Source organism: Hippocampus comes, unplaced genomic scaffold, assembly GCF_001891065.2.
Source record: "Hippocampus comes isolate QL1 unplaced genomic scaffold, H_comes_QL1_v1.1 scaffold9, whole genome shotgun sequence".
Taxonomy (NCBI): Eukaryota; Metazoa; Chordata; class Actinopteri; order Syngnathiformes; family Syngnathidae; genus Hippocampus; species Hippocampus comes.
The window spans coordinates 2,260,531-2,285,164 of record NW_017805275.1 but is presented as its reverse complement, the minus strand read 5'-3'; the positions used below and the strand labels follow the sequence as shown (position 1 = coordinate 2,285,164).

The 24,634-nt window shown below is 41.1% G+C and overlaps 1 protein-coding gene across 3 annotated transcripts in view; it reads right to left on the bottom strand.

Annotated features, from left to right (window-relative positions):
- Positions 1-237: 237 nt before the first annotated feature.
- macrod1 (mono-ADP ribosylhydrolase 1) overlaps positions 238-24,634 on the bottom strand; it is a 156,678-nt gene continuing 132,281 nt past the window's right edge. For 2 of the 3 annotated variants that reach the window (XM_019869952.1, XM_019869955.1), the window contains 5 exons: positions 13,818-13,939; positions 8,278-8,308; positions 6,286-6,359; positions 3,939-4,020; positions 238-460 (listed from right to left, as the gene is read on the bottom strand). In XM_019869952.1, the coding sequence (XP_019725511.1) occupies positions 426-460; positions 3,939-4,020; positions 6,286-6,359; positions 8,278-8,308; positions 13,818-13,939 (344 nt within the window). In that variant the 3' untranslated portion in view covers positions 238-425. Of the gene's footprint in view, positions 461-2,823; positions 2,856-3,938; positions 4,021-6,285; positions 6,360-8,277; positions 8,309-13,817; positions 13,940-24,634 lie in introns of all 3 variants that reach the window. The other variant, XM_019869953.1, reaches the window with a different exon arrangement.

Below are 24,634 nucleotides of genomic sequence, written 5' to 3'. Positions count from 1 at the left end.
CTGAGTTTGGTCATGTGATGTTCACAAGCTGAGCCTTTAGCCACACTATGTGGTTTGAGAACAGAATATTCTCAGCATCATTATATTCAATTCGGTAAAAAGTTGCAATTTGTCGAATAGTTGCCCCCCCCCCCTCCCTCCCCCACACTTCAAAGGAAAGGAGAAACTATTTTCATTGGAGGTCCAGTGACCTGCATCACACATTGAGAAGAAAATCAATTCATACACAAGGAGTCCGTGTGATTAGCTTTAATAAGCTGGCGTGTGTGTTTGCGCACACACACTGCCATCCTACTATTGATCTACTGAAGTAAAGACGAGTGCGTGCTAATGCCGATGGTGACAAACACCACCGTGGTGAATTCTCTCTTCTTAAGGTCAAATGTGAGGAAAAAGCAGAAAGCTGGAGGTTGAAATAGCCGCTCTCACAGTTTGCTCATCAAGGGGGTCGCTGTGGGTCCTGCAAACCAGAGATGACGATTTGTAAAACAAAGGAAATTTATATCAGGATTCCGATTATTTGTCACGTCATGTACATGCATATGTAAAATGTAAGCATCACATTAGTAAACACTGCAATCACACAGCATTTATGACACACTGACGATGCAATGCCTCGAGATCACTTCTCTCAATCATACAACTGTGCTGTGAAGAGCAATCGAACCCGAGACCCTTGGATCACCGGCCACATTCTTAACTTTCACCTTAAAATTCTAACGTTAACTTTCTGTGCATTCATTTATAAGCGTGCGTTTACATACATACATGGCGTGTGTTATAAAAACAGCATTTGTTCTTAGCATGATAACAAATCTGTAACATTGGCAACGAGTGACTTTGGCACGCTCGTGCCAGTGGATCAGATTTGATAAGAAGACAAAGCATTTTAAAATAAAATAAGGTGATCGCTCAGATTTTTGCAAGTCCATTAAATTATTCCAGGCAGAGGGAGCTTTAAACTTGAAGCATTTATGTCTTCATTATTAGGGAGTTTGGCGATATAACATTTAGCTTAACTTCTGCTTCGCTACAGTGAATCTGCTCTGATAATAAGCACGCTAATTCTCGGGATTTATGCGATAAAATAAATAAATAAAACAGACCATTTAAAATCTTTTGTTTATTTGGAGCTAATGTAGCGGACAATGGTTTCCTGGAGTCTTCACTTGTTGCCAGGCAACAGCTCAGTAAAAGTACAATGCGAGAGAAAATCCTTCCTGCTTTCGCTGTTAACTGCCGTGCTTGTCTGTAAACAGGTAAGCCAAGAATAATGCTCTTGACTGCATGTTGGTTTCCAGCTGAAGGGATTTGATGAATTTCTTTTTTTACGTCAGGAAAAACCAAATTCTGCTGTGCTTCAACCTGAGACCGACACAAAGAAGGTCTCATCTTTCTGACTTAACTCTTGTCATCTAACATTTTTGGTTTATTAGTTCAGCAGTTTGATGGGTTGATCCTACTGTACAATGGCAATGGATTAAACAAAAGTCGACACACACCTTCAATTTCTATCAGAAGCCTTCTGCTGACTCAGACTGCTACTTTGAACTGTTCATATTACCATCCACCTACCAGCCCCAGTTACAGTTAACACACGTGTTGAAAATGTGTTCTCATCCAAAGAAACCAAGTTTGAACTTTTGGGGAATGTTTCGAAAAGGTATGTAGAACGCCACACCAACAGTGAAGCATGGAGGGAATTATGAACCGTTCAAAATATCAGCATGTTTTAAACACAAACCTTTCAAGTTTCTGCTACAAAGCAAAACAAATGTCCGGAAAGGTCTACTAGAACAGCTGAACTTGATTTGGGGTTCATTAGAAGCGCTTTAAATGATGATAGGTGTCTGTTGACTCCGGTGAGGGGTTCATCCTGAACGCAGCCACATCCTCAGTCATAAGACGGCCTTATCTTGGCCTTAGTTTTTTGCCTCACAAACACCTGGCATTTGGTGTATAGACTTTTTACATCCACTTCATATGGAACACACGGTATGATGAATACATTTGAAGTGTCTCCCACACTGCATGCATATTACTGATGCAGTGAGCGATCTAACCCCAGAGGCAGCTCTCTGTTGGCTGCATTGACGATGTTGCCATGGGGAAGGAAAAAAGTTTGCCTTTAATGTAAAATTGAACACGCCTTCTTTGATTTCTGTGCCAGTCGTGCTTCAATAAATTGCCTCTTAATCGGACTGGCTGCCGTGTTGTTGTCTGTAGAATTCGTGAGGACTTTTTGCCATTTATCCTGGTCTGCTTGCCCTGAAATAAATGCTGCATTTTAAACCCAGAATATTATTGGAGTATTTTACAACTTGATCTTGATTATTATGATGATTATTTTAAAAATTACTGTCACTTATATGCTATATTCATTTTATTAACCGAACGTAACTAAAACTGCACGCCAAATGTCCTGGCTGAGCAAAATGTCCTTAATTTTGATTTTTCTCAATTAAGTCCATAAGGGAGCTTTCAGGATTTATCAAATGTCCGTATTTATTTCGGTATTATTGTTTACCCGAATATAAGAAGAAAGGGAAAACAGTCATTTGGGAATTTATTGTGCCTTTTTTTTTTTTTTAAATCTTGACTTTAACTACGAAAACGAGCTGAAAAAAAAGTCATAACGAAGTTAAAACCTATAATGAAAAATCCTCAACTATTATAACCCAATCAAGTACTTGTTATATAAAACTCGTGTTGTGGTGATTAGTGGACACCCCAAAAACAATTTGCGCTGCATAAATATGACATGCTCATCTGAGGTTAATGGCCAAGTCCAAACAGATTGCTTCTGAGCTGCACGTGCTGTACCTGAATCGAAGCTGCCGTTAAGACTCAGCGGGCTACACATTGAAAAAAGAAACGCGTGTAAACTGAAATCTTGTTGCCACTGACAATGAAGCACTCCGCATTGTGCACATGGAGAATTGCTGTGTCCAAGTGGCTGATGTGCATTTTAATCAACAGTTTTTGCCTGTCTTTCCATCAGTGAAAAGAACAATCAACGTGATGCTTGAATGTTTGTCTTGTGCAAGTGGTCTATTTTTGTATTTGCACTCTAGTTCTGGGGAAAACAGCGGTATTACTTGCAAATGTGTGCGCATAAGGACTGTCTTCATAAGACTGTTTTTTAATTGCAGAACGTCCCGAATGTGCAATTAGCACATGAGGGAGAAAGACTGGTATTCATTACACCACTACGTGTGCGCACGGTGTGTGTGTGTGTGTGTGTGTGTGTGTGTGTGTGTGTGTGTGTGTGTGTGTGTGTGTGTGGGCGTGAACCTGAAATTTTTGGCGCGGTATTGTGCAGTGTTTCGGAGAATGGGAAGGGAAGGTCTCCCTCGGCAAAGTCATCCTTGGTTATGTACGCATACATAACAAGTTTGTATGGTAGAATTTGATACAAAATGTTCACTGTAATTCGTCAGAAATTGCCCTTTTTATGTGTTTCAAATCATGCATTTTGTTTGTCAAAGCTTTTCACAATTTAGGCATTTTATCAAAATATTCACAAACTGTGAATGGATTAGGGAAAATGACACAAAAAAGTACAGCACAGCATTAACCGATTAAAAATAATTGCAGTGGAATAAATAAATACATAAATAAATATCTATCTATCTATCTATCTATTTATCTATCTATCTCTATCTCTCTCTCTCTCTCTCTCTCTCTCTCTCTCTCACTATGAGAGAGAGAGAGAGAGAGAGAGAGAGAGAGAGAGACTTCTTTGGGGCCTGCTTAAATGAATTTGATGATGACAATTATTTTCTTCTTATTTTTATTTTCTTCTCATTTGTATTTTTTTTTTTTTAATTTTTGTTCATTTGAAAAGTGAGTCATTTTATAAAAGTAGAGTCTTGTGCTAACAATTTGAGAACTAATACAGTGTTACAATATCAGTGTGGGCGTGTGTGTAAACATACCAACAGGAAAGTACAGAGGCAGGTTCTGCAGATACAACTCCTGGTCTTTTGGCAAAAATACACAGAAGATAACTCTGTCCAGCTGACACACAAAAGCACACACACACACACACACACACACACACACACACACACACACACACACACACACACACACACACACACACACACACACAATTTAAATCATATGACGATATTGGTCAATTGAGTGCAACAATGAGAAATCATCATGCTCTGGAGTTAAAAATAGTGCAATCTTTCCATGAGCTTTACTGTACTCTGTTTATGTTATCTGTCAATGCTGTGCTTTGGCGCTGTTTTTCCATGAAAATTACAACAGTCAAAAGATGCTTAGGGCGATATGATCCACTTAACTCATTTCTGAGCTCCTGACTGTGCATTATCACAGCACCATAATGTCTGAACATAGATTAGGATTGTTTCTTGCGTTGTGGGCGAGGGGCAGAGATTTATAGTTGGGTTGCTTTGTGTTGCTTTCTGCCCGGGGTGGGAGTTCAAGTGTCAGTGCAGCAGCCTAGGAGCATTCAACACATGTTTTTGGACTTGTGGCAAGCAGTGCAATGTCCAGCTTGTACCAGAACTTGAGGAACATCACCTCGTGGGCTAAAGTTCAAAATCTTCAAATGGCAAAACAGCCTTGAAAGAAATGTAGCAAAGCGAACTACGCCTATAAAGTTTGAGCAAAATTTATGGAAATAAACTCCCTCTCATCATTGCACCATTCATTCATTGTTTGTTTTTTGTTGTTGTTGGTTTTTTTTTTTTTTTTTTTACGGTTTCACATTTCAACCGGCAGGACAGAGCTGTTAGTCTTATAAACATAGTGCCAGCATCTTAAAATTATAGTCGGCATTTTTTGAAAACAAACATGTTTTTGCCTCTCTCCTCGTGATGATGGCCACCCCTGCTAAAATTCTATACATCCTTCATGAAACAGAACATTCAATTCTACCTCTGAAAATACATTTTTAATAAAAATAACATACCGGTAATCGGTATTTGGGCGGCAGGGTGGGTGACTGGATAGCACGTCCCCCTCACGTTATGGGTTAAATTCCGGGCGACGGCCTTCCGATAGCATTCCTACTTCATCTCTGAAAACATTCAGTCAGGCAATGAAAAGTGCCTTCTCCAGTTCAGGATGTGCCGTGCCCCGAAGACGTTTTATGATCGTCTTTCAATGTGTTGTTCAATCTCTGCCATGTTTTTGTCGCCATTACGGATAATTGTCAAAATCGTTGACTTTGCCACTTCGTAGTCTCGGCTGAGCTTCGTCTGGGAGACTCCCTTTCGAAAGTGAGAGACAATTTCAGCCTTCGCAGACAGCAAGATTTGCTTCCGTTTACCACACGTTTTCAGACCATGTGCTCAGGACAGCACCGTGCCTCCGGAAGTGCAACAATGTTCGAGTCGATCAGTATCGTGGCTAAGCAACGGAGGGGAATCCTGCTCTGTAATACAGTATTTTGCTCATAAGCAAGGTCACGATGGCAGTTCGTTGAAATAAAGGATTTTTGACAATTTTGTCGGAAAAATCCGGTCGTTTTAATGAAGTTTACGTTATAAAGGTGTTCGTTGTAAACAAAATCGGCAAATGGAAAATGAATTACGTGGAATAGGGACTTTGAAATGTGAACCTTATAAGTGTGGAAACGTTTTAAATGGGGTACTTTAAGAAACTCGACAGTATAATGTTGACCTCCGCAAACAAACTCGGAATGACGCTTTGTCGCTTATTTGGAGACCAAGCACAGTGAGAAGAGACACAAAAGAACACTTAAAAAAGTGCATTTTGATACGTTTCTGCGTGTTATATGTTGAAATGTGCTCAAAACATGTGGATTGCTGAGAAACAGGGGTGCACTGAAAAGTTGAACGCTGATCCACACAGCACAAGCGGCTTTAGTCACAGAGTCCCTGGGGACGGCCGAGCTAACAATAATCTCGTCAACAGCCTCTTTGGGAGGTGTAACGAGGTGAGGGAGGAGTCGGGGCGGAAGAAGGGAGGTCCCCTTTAACGAGTGACTGCATCAGTTGCGCATCATTTGGTCTTTTCTCTTCTCCGGAAAGCAAGCGGTGCGTGTCACTGTTGGCTACTTCTCAGTCCCTCAAGGAGCCAATTAAAAGGCAGACGTGGCCCCGAGCATGCGGGCGTGTCACTTTCAGCGCACAAACAGTCTATGTTTTACCGATACACCTTCTCCTCTGTCTCAACATGGTGCAAAAACAACAGCCGTGATAGGAATAATACCTGGAGGAAATGGTCGGGAAAATTGCCAATCATGTCCACGCTTTTGTACGTGCACACGCGCAAACACACACACACCTTGTCGTGGTGTTCTTCCAGATACTCCCTGACGGTTGTCAAGGCCTCATGCACAGCCTGCTCAGGTGGATACCCTGCAACATTGAAGCATATGCACATAATTTGCGAGAGAAGGCGTGGTGACAGATGTGTGTGTGTGTGTGTGTGTGTGTGTGTGTGTGTGTGTGTGTGTGTGTGTGTGTGTGTGTGTGTGTGTGTACTATTTGAAAAGTAGTGTGTGTTGAGGTAAGCTTGTCATCAGTGCATCCTGATAGCGATTGGCTTTGTTTTGCACACGTGTGACACTCTTGCCTCAGTGTTACGCCGCTTATTCCGCCGAGATCGGCTTGTTGTTACACGGAGTGCTTCATCTGTGCTCGCATCATTTGAATGTCGGGAAGTGAGAATGTGCAAATGTATCAAGTTGACTGCTGCTGCCCAAATACATGAACCCAAACAGGATAGCAGAGGGGACACATTGTGCAAACACATGTGAAATGAAATGTGGGCGCGCATGTCAATTACACAGAGACAGGCGTCACGTAATATGTCAACGTGGGCCCTCTAGGAAGCTTGAAATAAACCACAAATCACTGCTTGTGGCTCTCTGACAAATTTGCACTTGCAATTCACAAGGGAAATTTCACTGCGAGCATGTACGTATATCTTTTTTGTCATACACAACTGTAAATGTTACTTATGGTGACATCTATACAGTATGTTGAGCAAAACCTGCCATACTTCCTCAAATTTTGACATTGGGTATTTCATTTCCTAACCAACCATATGACTGGGATATGGGTTCTATCTTCCTACCTATCCACAGTGGATAAAAAAAGTCTACACACCCCTTCCAGGATTTCGTGATATAAAAATTAGACCAAGTTGAACGAGTTTTCGAGCGAGCAAATAAAAACAGACAACTGAAACTGTAATGTGGTTGCTAAAGTGCACACACCCTCATAACTGTGTTCAAATTTAACCGGTCACATTCAAGATCAACTTCAATGGGAGTCAGCACATGCTTGGCACCATTTTGAGTGCCCCTGATTAACCCAAAATAAAGTTCAGCTGTTACAGTGGTCTTTTGCTGTTATTTTTCTTAGTTACTAGCATCAGCTTATATGTTTTATGCTAACCATGGCAAATATATACTGTTCATAATTATTTCCACTTTGGCTAAGGCCCTAGTTCTTGCTGAAGAAAAACTGTGGCAAAACTGACCGACTACCTGCCTACCTGGAGCAGGGGTGTCAAACTCATTTTTGTTGCGGGCCACATTGTAGTGAAACCATAAAAATGTTGCCATTATACACAACAGATTGCTGGATAACTCGTTTTAAAATCAGAAGTCAAGGATAAGAGATGTTTGAGCTGTAAAAGGGGGTTTGGTAACAAAAAATGCTGCAATTTTGTGGGCCATGTAAAATGATGTGGCGGGCTGGATCTGGTCCCCGGGCCTGAGTTTGAGACCTATGATCTTGAGTTTCCATTGTACAGTATTGTAAAATGAATACCTCTCCTTATTTCAGGATCTTTGTAAAGCCACAATTTTTCTTATAGTCCTTATATTTCAACAGAATCATTAGAATTTGCAGGCGTACCTAATCCTGTGGTCATTGAGTGCAATAATATGTGATCTTTGAGTTATTTTCAAGGAATATAACAGGCATTGCCAACACATTTCTCGTGTTAATTTGCTTGTGTGCTTTCTAGCAATCGAACACAGGCTAAGCGCCAAACTACCCTCTGGGACCTTCTCAGCGCTGTTCTTAACACTCTCTTTGCGAGAGTGATGGAGGATTACAGTCAATCTGACACCATCAGCGGACTAATCTGCTTTAATCTGCTGCTCCTAATACAAGGCCTTAATCTGGGAATCACCTCTGGGTGGGACGAGATAATGTGTCCAGAGCCGCTGGGTGACTCAGGAAAGAAACGCGTGATAGAAAACAGTTACTCTTGTACTTGTCCTCAGATATCAAAGCAGGGAATTATAACACACACACTGACCGTAGATGCCAGTGGAGATGCACGGGAAGGCCTGCAAATTGAAAAAGAGAGTGTTCAATCACATGTTGAAAGTCAATAAGACAAAATGTTACGACACTTTTAAATAAGAGACACAAGTCAACTTTTCTAGATTTTTTTTTTTTTTTTTTTTTTTTTGCACTGATTCCGAATATGCCCTCTTTTTTTCCTTTGAGTTCATTTGTTAGCCGAGGAGGCCTAATCATTTTGTTTTGCTGATTTGGAATCATATACAGAATAAACATAGTATCTAAATAATAACATTTTGACTCAGTTGATTTTTGTGGATTTGTTTTTTTTTTTTTTTTGCCAGTTTTGTGCCATCCGTGAATGGTAATTATTATGCAAGGGAGTCTTTTGCCCCCCTTCGTGCGCTGTCACCTTACCGTAGTGGCGGGGTTTGTGTGAGTCAATGATCCAAGGAGCAAAATTATCTGGGCTTTATGACCCTGGTACGGTCACCCATAGCAAACAGGTTCTAGGTGAGTGACCAGAAAAAGCACAGTTCAAATGGATTCTTAGGATGAAAACAAAATAGATGGTCACCGGGGCATCCTCTGGTGCCAGGCCTGGAGGTGGGGCTGCCTGGTGAGCACCGAGTGGCTGGGCCTGCAACCATGGGCCAGAGCCGGGCTCAGCCCGAAGAGACAGCATGGGTCCCGCTCCCTATGGGCTAACCACCGATGGGAGGGGCCAAAGGAGGTGGATGCTTTGTGAGCTGGGCAGCAGCCTCAGCCGGGAACCATGGTGGTTCGATCCCCGGATACACAAGCGAACTGTAGAGACATGGAATGTCATCCCTCTGGAAGGGAAGGAGCCCAAATTGGTATGCGAGGCAGAGAAGTTCCGACTTGCCATAGTTGGACTCGCCTCCGCACACAGCCTGGTAATAGTTTTCTTGAAAGGGGTTGAACCATATTCCATTCAGGAGTTGGTCACGGTGAGAGGTGCCCAGCAAGTGTGGACATACTCATTGCCCCATGGCTCAGTGCCTGTACAGTGGAGTTCACGCTGGTGGACAAGAGGGTGTGAGGGTAACCTACTCTGGTGAGGTGGAAAGGTCCTGACTGTTATTTGTGCCTATGGACCGAACAGCAGCTACTTGTACGCAGTTTTTAGAGTCCTTGGAGGGTGTGCTGAAGAGCGCTACCCCCAGGGAATTTATTGTTCTGCTGGAGAACTTCAATGCACCCCGATCAGAACGCGAGTGGTGTTCTGTTATTGGACTTTTGTGCTCAACACCATGTTCAAACATAAGGGTGTCTATATGTGCACTTGGCACCAGGACACCTTTGGCCGCAGTTCGATGATTGACTTGACGGTCGTATCATCGGATTTGCGGCTGCATGTTTTGGAAAGAGAGGGCTGGAGCTGTCAACTGATCACCACCTGGTGGTGAGTTGGCTGTTATGGTGGGGAATTGGCAGACCGGGGCGGTGGTCCCTCTTTTTAAGAAAGGGGACCGAGGTTGTGTTCCAACTACAGAGGGATCAGACTCCTCAGCCTCCCTGATAAGGTCTATTCAAGCGCGCTGGAGAGGAGTGTGTGTCGGGAAATCAAGTCGCAGGTTCAGGAGGAACAATGTGGACCAGCTTTACACCCTTGGCAGGGTCTTCGAGGATGCATGCGAGTTAGCCCAACCTGTCTACATGTATTATGTGGACTTGGCGTTCGACCATGTCCCTCGGGGTGTTTTGTGAGGGGTGCTTTGGGAGTATGGGGTATCGCACCCCCTTATATGGGCTGTTTGGTCCCAGTACCACCGATGTCAGAGTTTGGTTCGCATTGCCGGCAGTAAATCGGATCCTTTTCAAATGAAGGTTCAACTCAGCCAAGGCTACCCTTTTTCACCGATTCTGTTCATAACGTTTTTGGACAGAATTTCTAGGCACAGCCGAGGCGTCGAGGGAGTCCAGTGTGGTGCATGTCTGCTGTTTGCAGATGATGTGGTACTGATGGCTACTTCAAGCCGGAATCCCCCACTCTCCGAGTGTGAAGTGGTTGGGATGAAAATCAGCACCAAATCAGAGACCATGGTCCTGAGTCGGAACAAGGTTGAGTGTGCTCTCCGAGTCAGGAGTGAGCTCTTGCCCCAAGTGGAGTTTACGTATCATGGGGTCTTGTTCACGAATGACGGTGCAGTATCTGTAGTGGTGAAGGAGAAGCTGAGGTGTTGAAGGGTAAAGCTCTGGATATACCAGTTTCAACCGTAGCTTCCCTATGGTCATGACGCACAGCTCGTGACCGTAGGGACCCCCCCAGGAAGAGCTGGAAGAAGTGCCTGGTGGGAGGGAAGTCTCGGCTCCCCTGTTAAAGCTGCCGCCTCCGCAACCAGGCCCTGAATAAACCGTAGGGAATTCTTTGCACCAGAAAACCAATCCAGTAAACAGTTATTTTGTTGTTTGCTTCAAACCCTTTGTTGTTGGGGTAAGATAACGGATCTCTTATTCATGCAATAAAAAAAAAAATATATTAAAAGCATATATTTTGCATATACAGTATGCACGTGTTTTGTCTATATTTAAAACAGATTTTTTTGTGATACATCTGGTTAGGAAGTGTGTGGTCCTATGTAGACCCCCAGTAGTGCTGATGAAAAATTATGGGCCTCTCAAGTTGCCCATCCATGCCATAATGGATGAATGCCGGTAAGTGTGTTTGTGTGTGTGTGTGTGTGTGTGTGTGTGTGTGTGTGTGTGTGTGTGTGTGTGTGTGTGTGTTTGGGGGTGGGGGGGTTGTTCAAAATAATAGTAACAGGATGAAGGAAACAATATGCAGTGAGGGAGAAGTTTGTGTGGGGAGCATTTTCACAACAACAACAAAAAGTTAATTTATTCTATTTGAATAAATACCAAATCAAATTAATGCCTCCCACCCGCAGGCATTTTCGTTATTTTTTTCCACACAATTGAACACTGAAGAAAAGGAGGATGGATGGTCTCACTTCTGCTGCTTATTATAAACATTCCCTCCTCCTTTCTTTGCAGTGTCACCTCCATGCTAAATATACTGCGTCTTGTGTGGCTGCGTCCTCCTGGTTCACCGTGTTTAGATGCAAACGACAGCTGTCAGAAATGTTTGTTTCGCTTGAGGGCTCATAATACTGTATATCTCAGACACAGCTGGAGGAGTGTGATTAGCAGGGCCTCGTTCAATTAGCTCTGTTTACAAGCGGCCGAGCATGTGTACGCAGAGGTTCTTGTCAATCCCTTGCGACTCTGCTCGTCCATTTTATTTTACACAAGGAAGAAAGACTTGGTCCTCACCCAAAAAAAGCCATTGAAACAAATACATTCGACACAGTACTAGTATTAGCAGTCAACAATGTTATTTGTTATGGATAAAACCCCAAATATAACATACTGCGCTTATTTTTAGCGTATTTATTATATTCCCTCAAGAGAAAATAAATTATAATAAAAGTAATATCATTGTCAGTCCCATTCCTAACACAGAGGATGTCCCACAAAAGATTTTTTGTGATGGGTTTATTTTGCAAAGCGTTTGCGGCTCTGCTTATTTTCCAGATCCGGGATTCATGGTGACCTGAAATTCAGGAAAAATCAACGACAATATGCTGCCGTCACGTTACCGTCCTGCGGATGGGGAGATAAAGTGAAGGCTGGCTGTCTTGATATCACATTTTGTGCCTGTGAATAGTCATACTTTGATGTCACTGGAACGTTCATGGAAAGAAGCGTTTTAACTGAAGACAGATGGGACAAGCTGAAAGTTGCGACTTCAGTTCAAGGCGAAGATAAATTCACATGGGGGGGGTGAGAAGAAAGAAATGGAGTTTGCTTGTATTAATGAACAACTAAGATGATCTAAAACATGATGCTGATTAACTGCTTGTGGTCAGAAATGATTTTGAACCAAAATATGAGACATCCCACTCCTTCACCATTCTCGAATTTAGGAGTTCAACAAAGAAGAAAATGTGCTGTGCTCAAGAGACTTTAATCCATCCAAATACTCCAACAATACTGGACTTTTGTTCTGTAAGATAATGAAAACAATAGACAGAAAAGCAACAATGATGTCACAACGCTGCCGCAAATTCGCGAAGCGTTCAAACCGACTACAGAGGGAATTACAGGTTACCAAGGGCATGAAATGAATTGCCTCGCATAGTGTACAGTCTGATGTCATGCGGCTCCGGAGGCACACTGTGTTAGTGCTGTATTTACTGTTTTTCATTTGATTGCTTTCTACACTGAAAAAAAAATTGGAGTGATATTGACTTGGAACAAAAAAAACAAGTCGAGATTTTTCACTCAAAAATGTTTTTTACAAGTCCAGTTTTTGAGTACATTTTATTCGCAGTGTACTAGTTTATTTTTTTAAAAAAAAGGCTACTCAAGGGTTGAGGAACAAACCCACAATTTGCAGTTTGGCAGGCACACTCGAATAAAATCGCCACCATAGGAATGGAACTGGTCGTAAACCGATGGCACAATTTAATTCAATAGAGCACATTTACATGGGCGCAATCTCTATTTTTTTTCAAAGTATTACTTGGGAGAAACACTCTTTGAATGTTCTGACTTCCTGTTTCAATGTGTTTTATTGTGCAGAATAATGCTGCCTGAAGGGAGTTGTGCCATAGTTGAGGTCAATTTCTAACAGATTGTCGTTACACTAGCTCTCTTTAGATAGCAAACTACAGTAGTGGCCCTCCATCACGGGGTAATGTTCCAGACCACCAGCAAATCCAAATACTCCTTTGGAATGAGTGTGTGTGTGTGTGTGTGTGTGTGTGTGTGTGTGTGTGTGTGTGTGTGTGTGTGTGTGTGTGTTTTCATTTTCAGTCAATACGTTCACATTTTCCCGCAAAAAAACAAACTTATCATTTCAAAATAATAATAATACATTTTATTTATAAGCGCCTTTCAAGACACCCAAGATTTCAAAATATACATCAATAATCATGCCCAAAGATTCATTTATGATGTCATGACCCTACAGCCCTCACTTTTCTTTCGGCTTCAAAGCCGCATTGCAGTGGATAACATTTAATCATTTTCAATAATTATCCGAGATGGACGAATGCTTCAAGATGTGATTGCACATAACTGACAAAATTCCAAACGATGAATAAATACTCAACCGTTCTGCCTATCTCTAGCTGTGATGGTAATCAATTCTTTTTTTTTTTCTGGTATTTTAATACAGTCGAAGGGAAGTGGAATTTTTCTAATTTTATTGCGTTTGACTCTGCAGTCTGCTGTCGTCTTCATTTTTACGCCGGTGTTTTTCTTCCACTGTGACACCTCGTTCCGTCGCCAAGCCCCCCGTCTCGAGTGTTTCATAAAACCGTCACACAAGTCAGCAGTGCTCCTCGCTCGGCATATCTCAGTTGGAGCATGATGCAAGGAATCGGTCCAGACACTTTCTTTTTATCTACTTTTTTTTTTTAAATCTGCATTCTTCGACACTGGTCCAATTTCTGCACCTGTTTATTTTCTCACAACACCAGCGCTCACTCGTCCAAACAATCGACACATTTTCTTTCATCTCACCACAGAGCGTGCGTTGTTCTCCGTCGCCTTCCGCAGGCTGTTGATGTAGCACGACCTCAGAGCGCTCTTCTCCGCTTCTCCAACGCCGCCTTGCGCTATCGGCCCTACTGTGTGGATCACATCTACACAAGTGGGATGACCACATTCAGAAAAAAATAAATAAATCAAAAAACAAAAAACAAAAACATAGGAATAAATACAGTGGCTGTACTCAAAAACAGTTGGGTCATAATTTATAGGTCAAAAAGAGATCGACCAATACTTGGGGGAATTGGGCCCAAGCTTTCTGGGTTGTTTTGGATAAAACACCACATAAAAAAGGTCATTCTACATAAAACAACCCCAAAAAATTGAGATTTTTTACAAAATGATCCAGAAAGTTTGGTCGGACTGAGCCAAGCAGTGATTTGTTTTTAGGGTGTCATACATTCTGTATCAAAAATAACTGAAATTGTGTCAAAAAAGGACAAACCCAACTTCTTGGGTGATTTATTTAACCCCAAAAGTTGGGTCAAAAGAACAACCCAGAAAACAACCCATTGTTTTGGGGCAGTGAGTGATTGACACAACTATTTTATTTTATTTTTTAACCCACAAGGTTGTGTTTAATGAATAACCCGAAAGTTTGGATATTTGTTCAAAACATAATGTATGTATACTTTTTTCAATGATACATTTCATTTATTGCAACTGATTACATAATAACAAGAATGAATAGTTAGCAAGGTTATCTAAAGAAACAAGAAAATTACTCCAAATTTGTTTAAAAAGCAAAAACTGCTTTGAATAGTCTGTGAATAGTCATTCTAAAGGTGTCCTTCATTGTTGGTTGAAAACAAATTCAGCCTCTCAAGGTAAACTTTGCACACAGTGCATTTTAAAGTTCAAAAATAAGAAATGAAATCAAAATACGGACATAATGGGATAAGATAAGATAACCTTTATTTGTCCCACACTGGGGAAATTTGCAAGTCGAGGGAAAATTGCAAATTGCAGGGAGAGAAGACTGGTTTTTAAATCTTTTCAAGTATTGTGTCATTCTTCATTTTTGAAGGTTTGGTCTTCAGCGGGAATTTTTTTCAATCACTCAAAAGTCCATTTATTGCGGTCGGTCGGGTAATACTCAGAACATGATGTCTTTTTCATTCAAAAAATACCAACTAAAATAAAATGCCATTTCTGTTTTGAGATGAATGAAAAGAAATAATGATCAAAACAAAGCACCACCTCTGTCTTGAATTCAAAATTAATATGTCAGGGTGGTGTTAAGAAAACTTTCTGAAAAAAAAAAGGGGGAAAGTTTGAAGTGAGAAGAGGAGAAGAAAATTAACCTCATCGACTCTTCAATTGTTAAGATGCGTCATCTATTTTATTTTTTATTTCAGTAGTGCAGGTACAACAACAGGGATAATTGAATTCATATCACTATTAATGCGCATTATGATCTTCCGGACTTTTGCTTCGAGAAGTTTCCTTGAACCGGACCTCTTAAATTTCAGTTGACTACGGGTTATAAAAAAGTAGAACATATTTGTCTGTCTGTCATTTTTGGAGTATTTTGTAGAACTGTCTGACATCTAATGATTGGGTTCTGGGTCCTGTTTTTACGTATGGTGGTTTGTCGGGACGCTGTCATCCTCATCAGCCTCATCTTAAAGTCCGAGGTCACCAGCAGCTTTGTACATTGCAGCTCATTGGCCAAGAAAAGCAACTTTTGAATAAATGTTCAGAAAAACAAGACCCATGAGAAGGCCATCGTTGCAGTTGTGTTTTTGCACAGCATAGTGAATGTGGTGTTTGAATGATCAGCAGAACTGACGTGTTGAGTGATCCATCTGGTATGCATTACATAGGTAGAAGGCTAATGTATACATTTCTATCAGCCTTATAACATCCTGGCAGCAAACCCAGGAAGTGTGTATTTAACTTTCACAAACACAGCAGCGTGGCAAGGTTAATTTTTATCCAAAACGCAAAAAATATCAGCCGGTGCCTTTGAGCCGTCAAGTCAATTAGCCGGCAAGCTATGCGAAAACCAAATTAGCAGTTCCAAACAACCGGTCCGAACAGCTGCTGACCTTCAGTGTTGTGTGCGGATGCTGCATCAACGCGTGGCCGCGTTCGCGTCTCTGTACCTTGCTGTCGAACACGGTTCATAGCCAGTAGCACAACAATGTTGGAGAAAATATTATTAAATATATTCTGTCCATTTTACATATACTATTTTCTCTTGATGCGTGCCCAAAAAAGGTAACAAAACTCCAAGCATGCCGGGCGTGCTTTGCTACTTGAAAATGCCTTCAATTCATTTAGGAGGGCTGATGCATTCTCTTTAAATAACCCTCATTCATTAAAAAAAAAAAAAAGTAGGCCAAACCCAATGATTTCCAATTTCTCATGACTTTATTAATCCAAGTACTGTAAATTAAATCAGGGTTAGTCTATGAAATTGTGACATTATATAATGTAACAACAGATTCCCAAATTATTATGAGAAAATATCAAGCACAAGTTTGAAAAACCAAATAATGCACTTTCAAGGATGAAATAAATGAAATCAACGATCTGATCTTTTTCACAGTAAGAAAACCTTTTTCTTTTTTCTCTGACAAATCAATTTATAGCAGGCTTTATTTCAACGGTTTCATGGGACAAAGTGATTAAATAAAGTGCATAAGAAGGGCATTGAAGTGAAAATATGGGAGAGCAAGACAGGACGGAAACAGGCCATGCAAGCACGACGCACAACAGATAAATCAGCAGTCAGTATAAAGTCGCCTTTGTATGATGACGCGGCAACAAAATTTTATTTGATTTCTTGTCTACGGGATGCCTTCAAACTTTACATTGCTTGTAATTATATTTGAGAAACCTTCCCCTGGTGTTTAAATGTGACAAATTCACACCATTTTTTCAAAGCACCTTAGAGGGCAATTAGTCTACAATTGCCGGCTCAAGAGTCAGAATCAAGATCAAAATCAGAATCGCTTCATCGTCATCGTACCACATAGAGCAACAACATGAAACAAATACAACCCATCCAACAGACATAAAAAAGAAACAGTGACCAAGAGGGGAATACAGAATGGGGGTCCAACGAACCCTTTTTCAGCTCCCCATGTTCGCAGATGATGAGAAAAAAATATCTATAATGGAATAGGAGGGGGGAAAATAAAACAACCCCAGACTAAGTTCCTGTCTGTGTGGATTTAGAGAAAAAACAAAAACTCAGCAAACGGGCACACATTAATCACGACATGCAGACGAGCCCATTTGGAAGAGGGATGGGGAGTATTGAGGGTACATTGCAGATGCGGTAACCTAAATTGGGCCAAAATAGCTTAACCAAAATGTACTGAGCCAATGCTGGGTTTTTTTATACCCAACACATTGTGTTGAGGATTTGACCAGGCACAGTGGATCAAGATTTTCATCAAGGGGTTAAAAACTACCAATGCTGATGAGTTAAAGCTCATAAGAAATGGCTTACCAGGCTATCAGTGTAGCTGTGGATACATATACAGTAATACGAACTTAATCACCAATAATTTCTCAGAGGAAGCACTTTCACGGAAAGTCACTCGCATGATTCTGTTTGGCACAGTTTTACATCGGATGACTTGACGCAACTCCACTCATTTTCTGTTGTTGGGCTGTTTGCCCTGACAGGGATTTGAACCCAAATCCCGGGGCGCTCAAAGTCAGCAGTGCTCGCCACTGATCCATCTGAGCCCTCACCAACATTTCCAAAGAACGTCACTTTGAATTTACTTGAACTTCAGCAACCAACAACCGTCAAAAAACGGCAACCAGCTTCAGCTCTTCCACGCGCCCAAATCCAATTTTCAACCCAATCCACTGGGTCAAAATAAATTAGCCCAACCTTGGGTCAAAGTAGCCCAATCTGCTGAAAATCGGCACCGACCCAGTGAGTGGGTGAGGAAACAACCCGACATTTTTTTTCGTAGATATCAATTTAACCCTTTGAGGGACAGCGGTTACTACAGCGGACAGCTTATCATGTTATCAGGTTACAGAGTGCATGAAAGGGTTAATAGCCCAGCGTGTACATGTTCCAATGTAACACCTTCCGCTCCTCGGCTACTGGCAAAATTTGTGCGGAATGAGGAAGCAAACGTGGCTAAAATGAATACATCAGAGGAAAGCGCAAGAGATTTCCAAAGATTTGGTTTTCAAGCCAGATAATTAATCTCCTCTGTTGTTGCGCAGCAGACAAAATGAAGACCGAGCTATCCTCCCCCTTCCTCATGGGTCAGATTTATCTCTGGTTAATTAAGATGGACATTTACACAGCACACTGGCCCTCGCACACAGTTAACAAGCTGCGCTCTCCGCTCCGCTGACATTGTTTAATCCAACACCCCCGAGAACCACCCCGGCCTGCCGGCAAACACTCTTAAGACACTTAACATGCTGATCTCATGATTTTATCTTATCAGCAGATATTTGTGCAAAAAATGAAGCTCGTATTCCCATGTAGCTGCTATTCTCACCGCCCTTCTTGCGAGACATGTCGGAGAAATAACCCCAAATTAATGGTCTTTTGTTTGCTGTTTCCATATTAAATGCATCTCGACTACAATACTGTTCAGCGACACTAATTTTTTTCCCCTAAGAAAGCAATCAAAGTAAGTGGATGCTAATAACACTGGATTGTATTTAACTTCAATCCAACAAATTCCGATTGTGTCGCCACAATCAGGAAAGACAAATTGAGGTTCGGATCAAAACAACAACAACTTTATCTATCCCTGCGGGGCAACTACGAGAGCAGAGACACAAGTTTACAATGTATGAACGATCAGGAAATAAACCAAAATAAATAAATAAATAAAGAAGGGCATAAAATGTGGGATACTTGAGGTTTTTAGTGCCAAACAAGATGTTCAATTCAATCTTAGAATGGAAGTGAAAAGACATTTGCATTCGTTTTCATAACACTGGTCAACAGCACATTTTAATCAGCAATGGCCTCATGTGTCCCAAAACATGTTTTTTGGTGGTTTTTTTTTAACACTCACTTCAAACATTTCTTTACCTTTGTTTCCGAGCACATCGTGGCTTTTAATTTTTTTGTTTTTAAGTTCGACCTATGAAAGTTTGCACAACCATGCGGCGTAGTACATAGCTACGACATTTCAGGAAAAAAAGAACCTAACCTGTAGCTGAACGTAACCCTTAATTCATAAATATGACTTAATATCTCACTACATTACATAAGTGTATTGTTATTATTATTCCTTTTATGAAAACCTGAAGTTCGAGAGAAAGAAACAAGGGCAGACTGAGAATCAACCCGCGTGAGAGAGCCGCACTTACAGGAGTGCCGAATGAAAGAAAGTGACGAGGGCCCTTCATCAAACTGCCACGTGCTGAAGAAAAGCTGCGGTCCCCGACAAATCACTTAATAAGACTACAAGCGGCCGCACACTGAGAATTGTCAGTTTTTCATTCAAAGACATCGAAGAGTTGAATGTGGATATTACGTGCTAATATTCCTACAATGTGTGACTTGTCCAATTTTTATTCCGGCTTTGTCAGAGACGTGAGCCAGAAAAACATTTTATGATGACTTGATTGACATCTAGCTGAAGTTACGTGTGTTGAAAAAAGTTCCTCGTTTAATTATGCACCTCCTATTTTTGAATGCACGATAGGACGCTCAATTAATGATGAAGGCTCTTCATTTGAAATCGGCCTCCACTCCGAGCACGGCAAACTTTTCAATATTTTGGCAGAATTAACATTTTATGTGCTCTGCAGAGCAACGAGTCTTCCTCTTGTTTTTGATGAGACCTTTTCATCGGTTCAGAGTAAAAATAATCATTTCATGCAACCGCTTTGGTGAATTCAGGTACCAGAACTACACAGGTAGAGCAGGGTACTGCAAATTTTTTGGGTCCAGGAAGAAAAATGTCCAAGACCCTCTTGAAATCTATTCAACATAACTACCATGTGCTCCTGTGGGAATTCTTATTATTTATGACCACAATTCCACCTAACGTGTTTGACGGGACAAAGGTTTTACCAAATGCTGATTTGGATTTAGATGTAGTATTCATCCAGTGTCGCGAGTTGATATGCACACTCGCAAATAAATATTAGTTTAGCAAAGGCCGTTGCTGACTTAACCCCTTTTCACACTGCAATTGCTCAGTGTTAAAGGGTTGCACGGTAGGGATGAAAGGCGCATCAGTTTACCTCTTCTCTCCTGCACTCTTTGGCTTAACACTGCCGGCTGTGCTATTAGAGGCATCGGGCTCTCTCTTTTCTCAGTTTTGCACATTCGTCACCGTGAAAAGGGTTACACCAAACCGCGGCAACAAGTTTGTTTTGCAGCCGTCTAACAGAATGAAGTCTGTAAATGCAAAGTGAAGCGACTTTACTAAACAGCAGTTATTTGGAATTGGTTTGCGTTTGCACCATCCGATAACGAGCAAAAAGACTGAAGTATTTCAACAGTTGCTCTGTTCGCGACACGCGAGGGGAAAATTCCCGCTGAGAAACAGACCACATGAGCGGAATCCTTTTCACGGTTTTACCTACGACAAGAAAGGAGCTCAGACAGGCTTATTCTCCAGCTTGTTTTTTTGCCATAATCTTTTCATTGGTCTTTTCAACGTTAAAACAGCCCATGCATACTGTACACATAAATACATAACTGTATACATTGATCCCTCACTACTTCGCGGTTCGTTTATCGCGGGTTCAGTGCATCGCAGATTTTTTCAAACATATAAAAAAAAAATATATATACAAAATACAAATAATGAATAATTTTCACATGCAGTAATATATATATATATATATATACCGGTATATATATTTTCCTGTTTATGTTAATTAGGCGCTACTTCGCGGATTTTCGTTTATCGCGGGTGGTTTTGGTCCCCATTAACCGCGATAAACGAGGGATTACTGTATACACATACATTTAAACATACACAAATATGTATCCACGTACATACAGTACCCACATACATAGATAGACTAAAAACGTGAAATGGCAAAAAAAACAAAAAAAAAGTTTCTTAAACCCAAGCAACCTACCCGGAAATTACCTGGAGTGCTGTAAACTGAATGCAGGCTTTTACTTCCACTTCTAAGGTTCATTTAGTTTGAAAGCAGCTCCTTTTATTCATGTTTTGCTCACTAACAGTTTTGTTGTTCCATACAGTATAAATCCCAAAGGGATTTTTTTTTCATCAATTTATTGATGTTAAATTGACACATTTGAAATGTGTGAGGTTTTTCCCATCACTGTATTAAGAACCTGCGATTGGCTGGCAACCCGTTAAGGATGTCCCTTTCCTATTGCCCAAAGACAGCTGGCATGGGCTCCAGCACGACCGCGACCCTTGTGAGGATAAAGCGGAAGAGAAAATGGATGGATGGATAGATACAGGACCATGTTTAACTCATAGGTGTCAAACTGCGGTCCTGGAGGGCCGTCGTCCTGCATGTTTTCCAAGTCTCCCTGTTGCAACACACCTGATTCAAATGAACAGGTTCAATATCAGGCTTCCGCAGAGCTCGCTGATGATCTGATCATTTGAATCAGGTATGTTGCAACAGGGAGACTTGGAAAACATGCAGGACAGCGGCCCTCCAGGACTGGAGTTCGACACCTTTGGACTTTAACTGGTCACTTTGTCCAAGTTTAATGTCATTGCCATTTGCTTTGTCTTTTATGTGTTTTTCTTTTTCTTTTCATTTTCCTTCTTGACACGACATCATTTATTGCCAATTATTTATACCAGTGTGGGTGAGAACCACTGTTAATAATGCATCAAAAATAAGAATCTATTTATGAAAGATGAAAACAACTATACTCCCCACAGTGACCATAGGAAGGTAGCGTACATTATTTGGTTATGTTAACCTAAATGGATGCCCACATGCCTGGCAAAAAGTCAGTTGAACCGCATGGATTCAGTCAGCTAATCAATGAGGAATTTTGATGAGGATGATCATGGAAAAAAAAAAGGTTCACTGATATTCCGTATCATCATAGATTCAATATTCAATATATTGTGGTATTAAAGTAATTAATATTGCTAGTACTTCATTCACTGTGCTACAATGCACCAAAGTAGCACTTTAGTCCTTTCTTGAATTCTTTTTTAAAATTTTTTTTTTAAGTATTTGCTGTGTAAGACAGCAATGTCCAAGGAACTTTCACTTGAGCTGAAATGTCAACTTATTCCATCAAAGTTGTCAGCGCCTGCTGCTCAGAAACACCTTATATTCATGTCGTTCACGGCTGCATCCAAGCTTTCAACACAAAGCACACACTTGACGATGTCTCTACTTATTTGTGTCCTCAAAGGTTATCATCTTTCTCCGAAGAGTGATCCTAATCCCAAACCATTAAGATGGCTTATAGAGAATCACTGAACGATGGGAATTCACAGAGCCATAAATTGCAATTTACATCAACCACGATGTGTGTCGCCTCAAGACTCAGTCATCAAATTAGAGCAAAATGAACCATATTAAGTGTACAGGTTGTATGCGCTGCGATGTGACATTCGCCGAAAAATTTGTGATTACGAAACAGGGTGATGTGGAATTCAAAGTTCTTGTAAGATTTCCCGGTTTGTGTGCAACAAATTGTGTTCCTTTGAATATGATCAATTTACTCACACAAGAAAGAATCAGCATTCAGTCTTGAATACTAAATTACAGTCTATCAGTTCACCGTCCAAGAAAATTAGGATGAGAAATTGACTGTCTAAACGAAAACACAAAGAAATACTCCAAGGACTGATCTTGTTAATGTTGGATGGCTGAATGAAAATGCATTCAATTACATTTTCACTGTATGAATATCCATTCATCCATCTTCCGATTTGCTTTATCCTCACGAGGGTCGCGAGGTGTGCTGGAGCCTATCCCGGCCTTCCTTCATCAGGCAGTCGGCGGGGGACACCCTGAATCCGTTGCCAGCCAATCGCAGGGCACACATAGAACAACAACCATCCGCATCCACACCTCGGGACAATTTAGAGTGCTCCATTAAACTGCCAAGCATGTTCTTGGAATCTGGGAGGAAACCAGAGTGCCCGGAGAAAACCCACGCAGGCCCGGGGAGAATATGCAAACTCCACACAGGGAGGCCGCAGCTGGAGTCGAATCTGCAACTCTGAACTGTGATGAGGACGTGCTAACCAGTCGATCACCGTGCCGCCCTACCGTGTGAATATGAAATACAAATTAAATCCATGAAAATGTCAGGCCATTAGGGACATCTAATTGGACTACAATACAAGAGGCATGGGGGGGAAAAAAACATCTTAATACACGATAAAGAGCAGTTTTGACAGATATTCGTTGAACACTCTCATTGTGGTAGCTCACTTGAAACTGTAATTTTAAATCAACAGTAAATATACTCTTAATTCAGAGTCTTTTGCTAAACAATTGTTATTTTGCGAGCACCACGTGCAATCAACGCAGGGAGATTAATCGTATTGATTTGATCTCAGACCGCCATGTACAGTGTTTGTTTGGTTTATGACTAAACCCACTGGCGTAAAAGTGAGAGCATCCCGACTGGATGAATCATTATTGTGATTCATTAAGTGCAGTTTATTTATAATTGGAATCTAGGATGACTTGTCAAGTAGCAGGCGTCGGTTTAACACAAACAAATTTGACTGCTTAGTCACAGCCATCGTGCAAGAAATAACAATAAAGGAAAATGGACTCTCCAAAGATGTAAGCGGTGCATATAGCTCGCAGGGCGTTTATTTTATGCCTCGTAAGTGTGAGCTGACTGCTGCAGTACAGTCCAGCGGCAGGTTTGTGAGCATTGGGCTACATCAGGGGTCAGTCCGTAGACATCACCGACCTGCAATCGGTAAAAATTTGCAATCATGAGCCCGTAACATCACGGATGCTAACGTCTAGGAAAAGTAGGATGATACCTGTTTATGATGTAACACCTTTCTATTTCAATTATGGATAATAACGACGTCTCAGCGACTGAACACATTTTATTTTAGCGTGTCTGTGGTTTCATTCATAAAACGTGTGGCCAAATAAATCCTATTGATGTTTGACGGCTTGACAACTTTTGAAATCCATTTTGAAATCATTTGACCGGAAGATGCAAGCACCTGTTTTTTTTGTTTATTCGAGGCACATTTGGTGCGACCAACAGCGGATGATTGTGGTTGTAGAGGGGGAATCACCTTCAAAAAATAAAATCAAATAAAATGCAAAAAATTCTGTCCGCAGTCTCTCACCTGTCCACCTGGACCAGTCAAGTACCAATGCCAATATTTTTGCTCACTAAAAAGTGGGCGGCTTCAAACAAAAGGTGCTCTGTCCTGATTTGCTTCCTACATCTTGATGTAAATACCAGGAATTAAAAGCTGTTGTGTCATGTTCATTTTTTTTTTTTTAAATCTGAAAGCCAAATGTTTTCAGTGTACAACAACAAGGATTTGACCTTGCCGTTCCAATACTTTAAGGGACGGTACATGACAAGTTGATGAAAAACAAGTTTGAAAATCACTCAAGCAAATGTGAAGTATTGCTCAGTTTAGTTTGCAATGTTATATCAAGCAAAGTTCATTTGCAATTTTGGTTGAAACGTTTTTCAAAAAACTTGAAGTAGGTGCACATGATTTGCTTACGTGGACCACATAAAACAACATGGAAGGCTGGATCTGGGTCCCGGCCTTGACTTTAACATGAGTGAGCTAAATTGTTGCTGTGTGTGTGTGTGTGTGTGTGTGTGTGTGTGTGTGTGTGTGTGTGTGTGTGTGTGTGTGTGTGTTTTTATACGG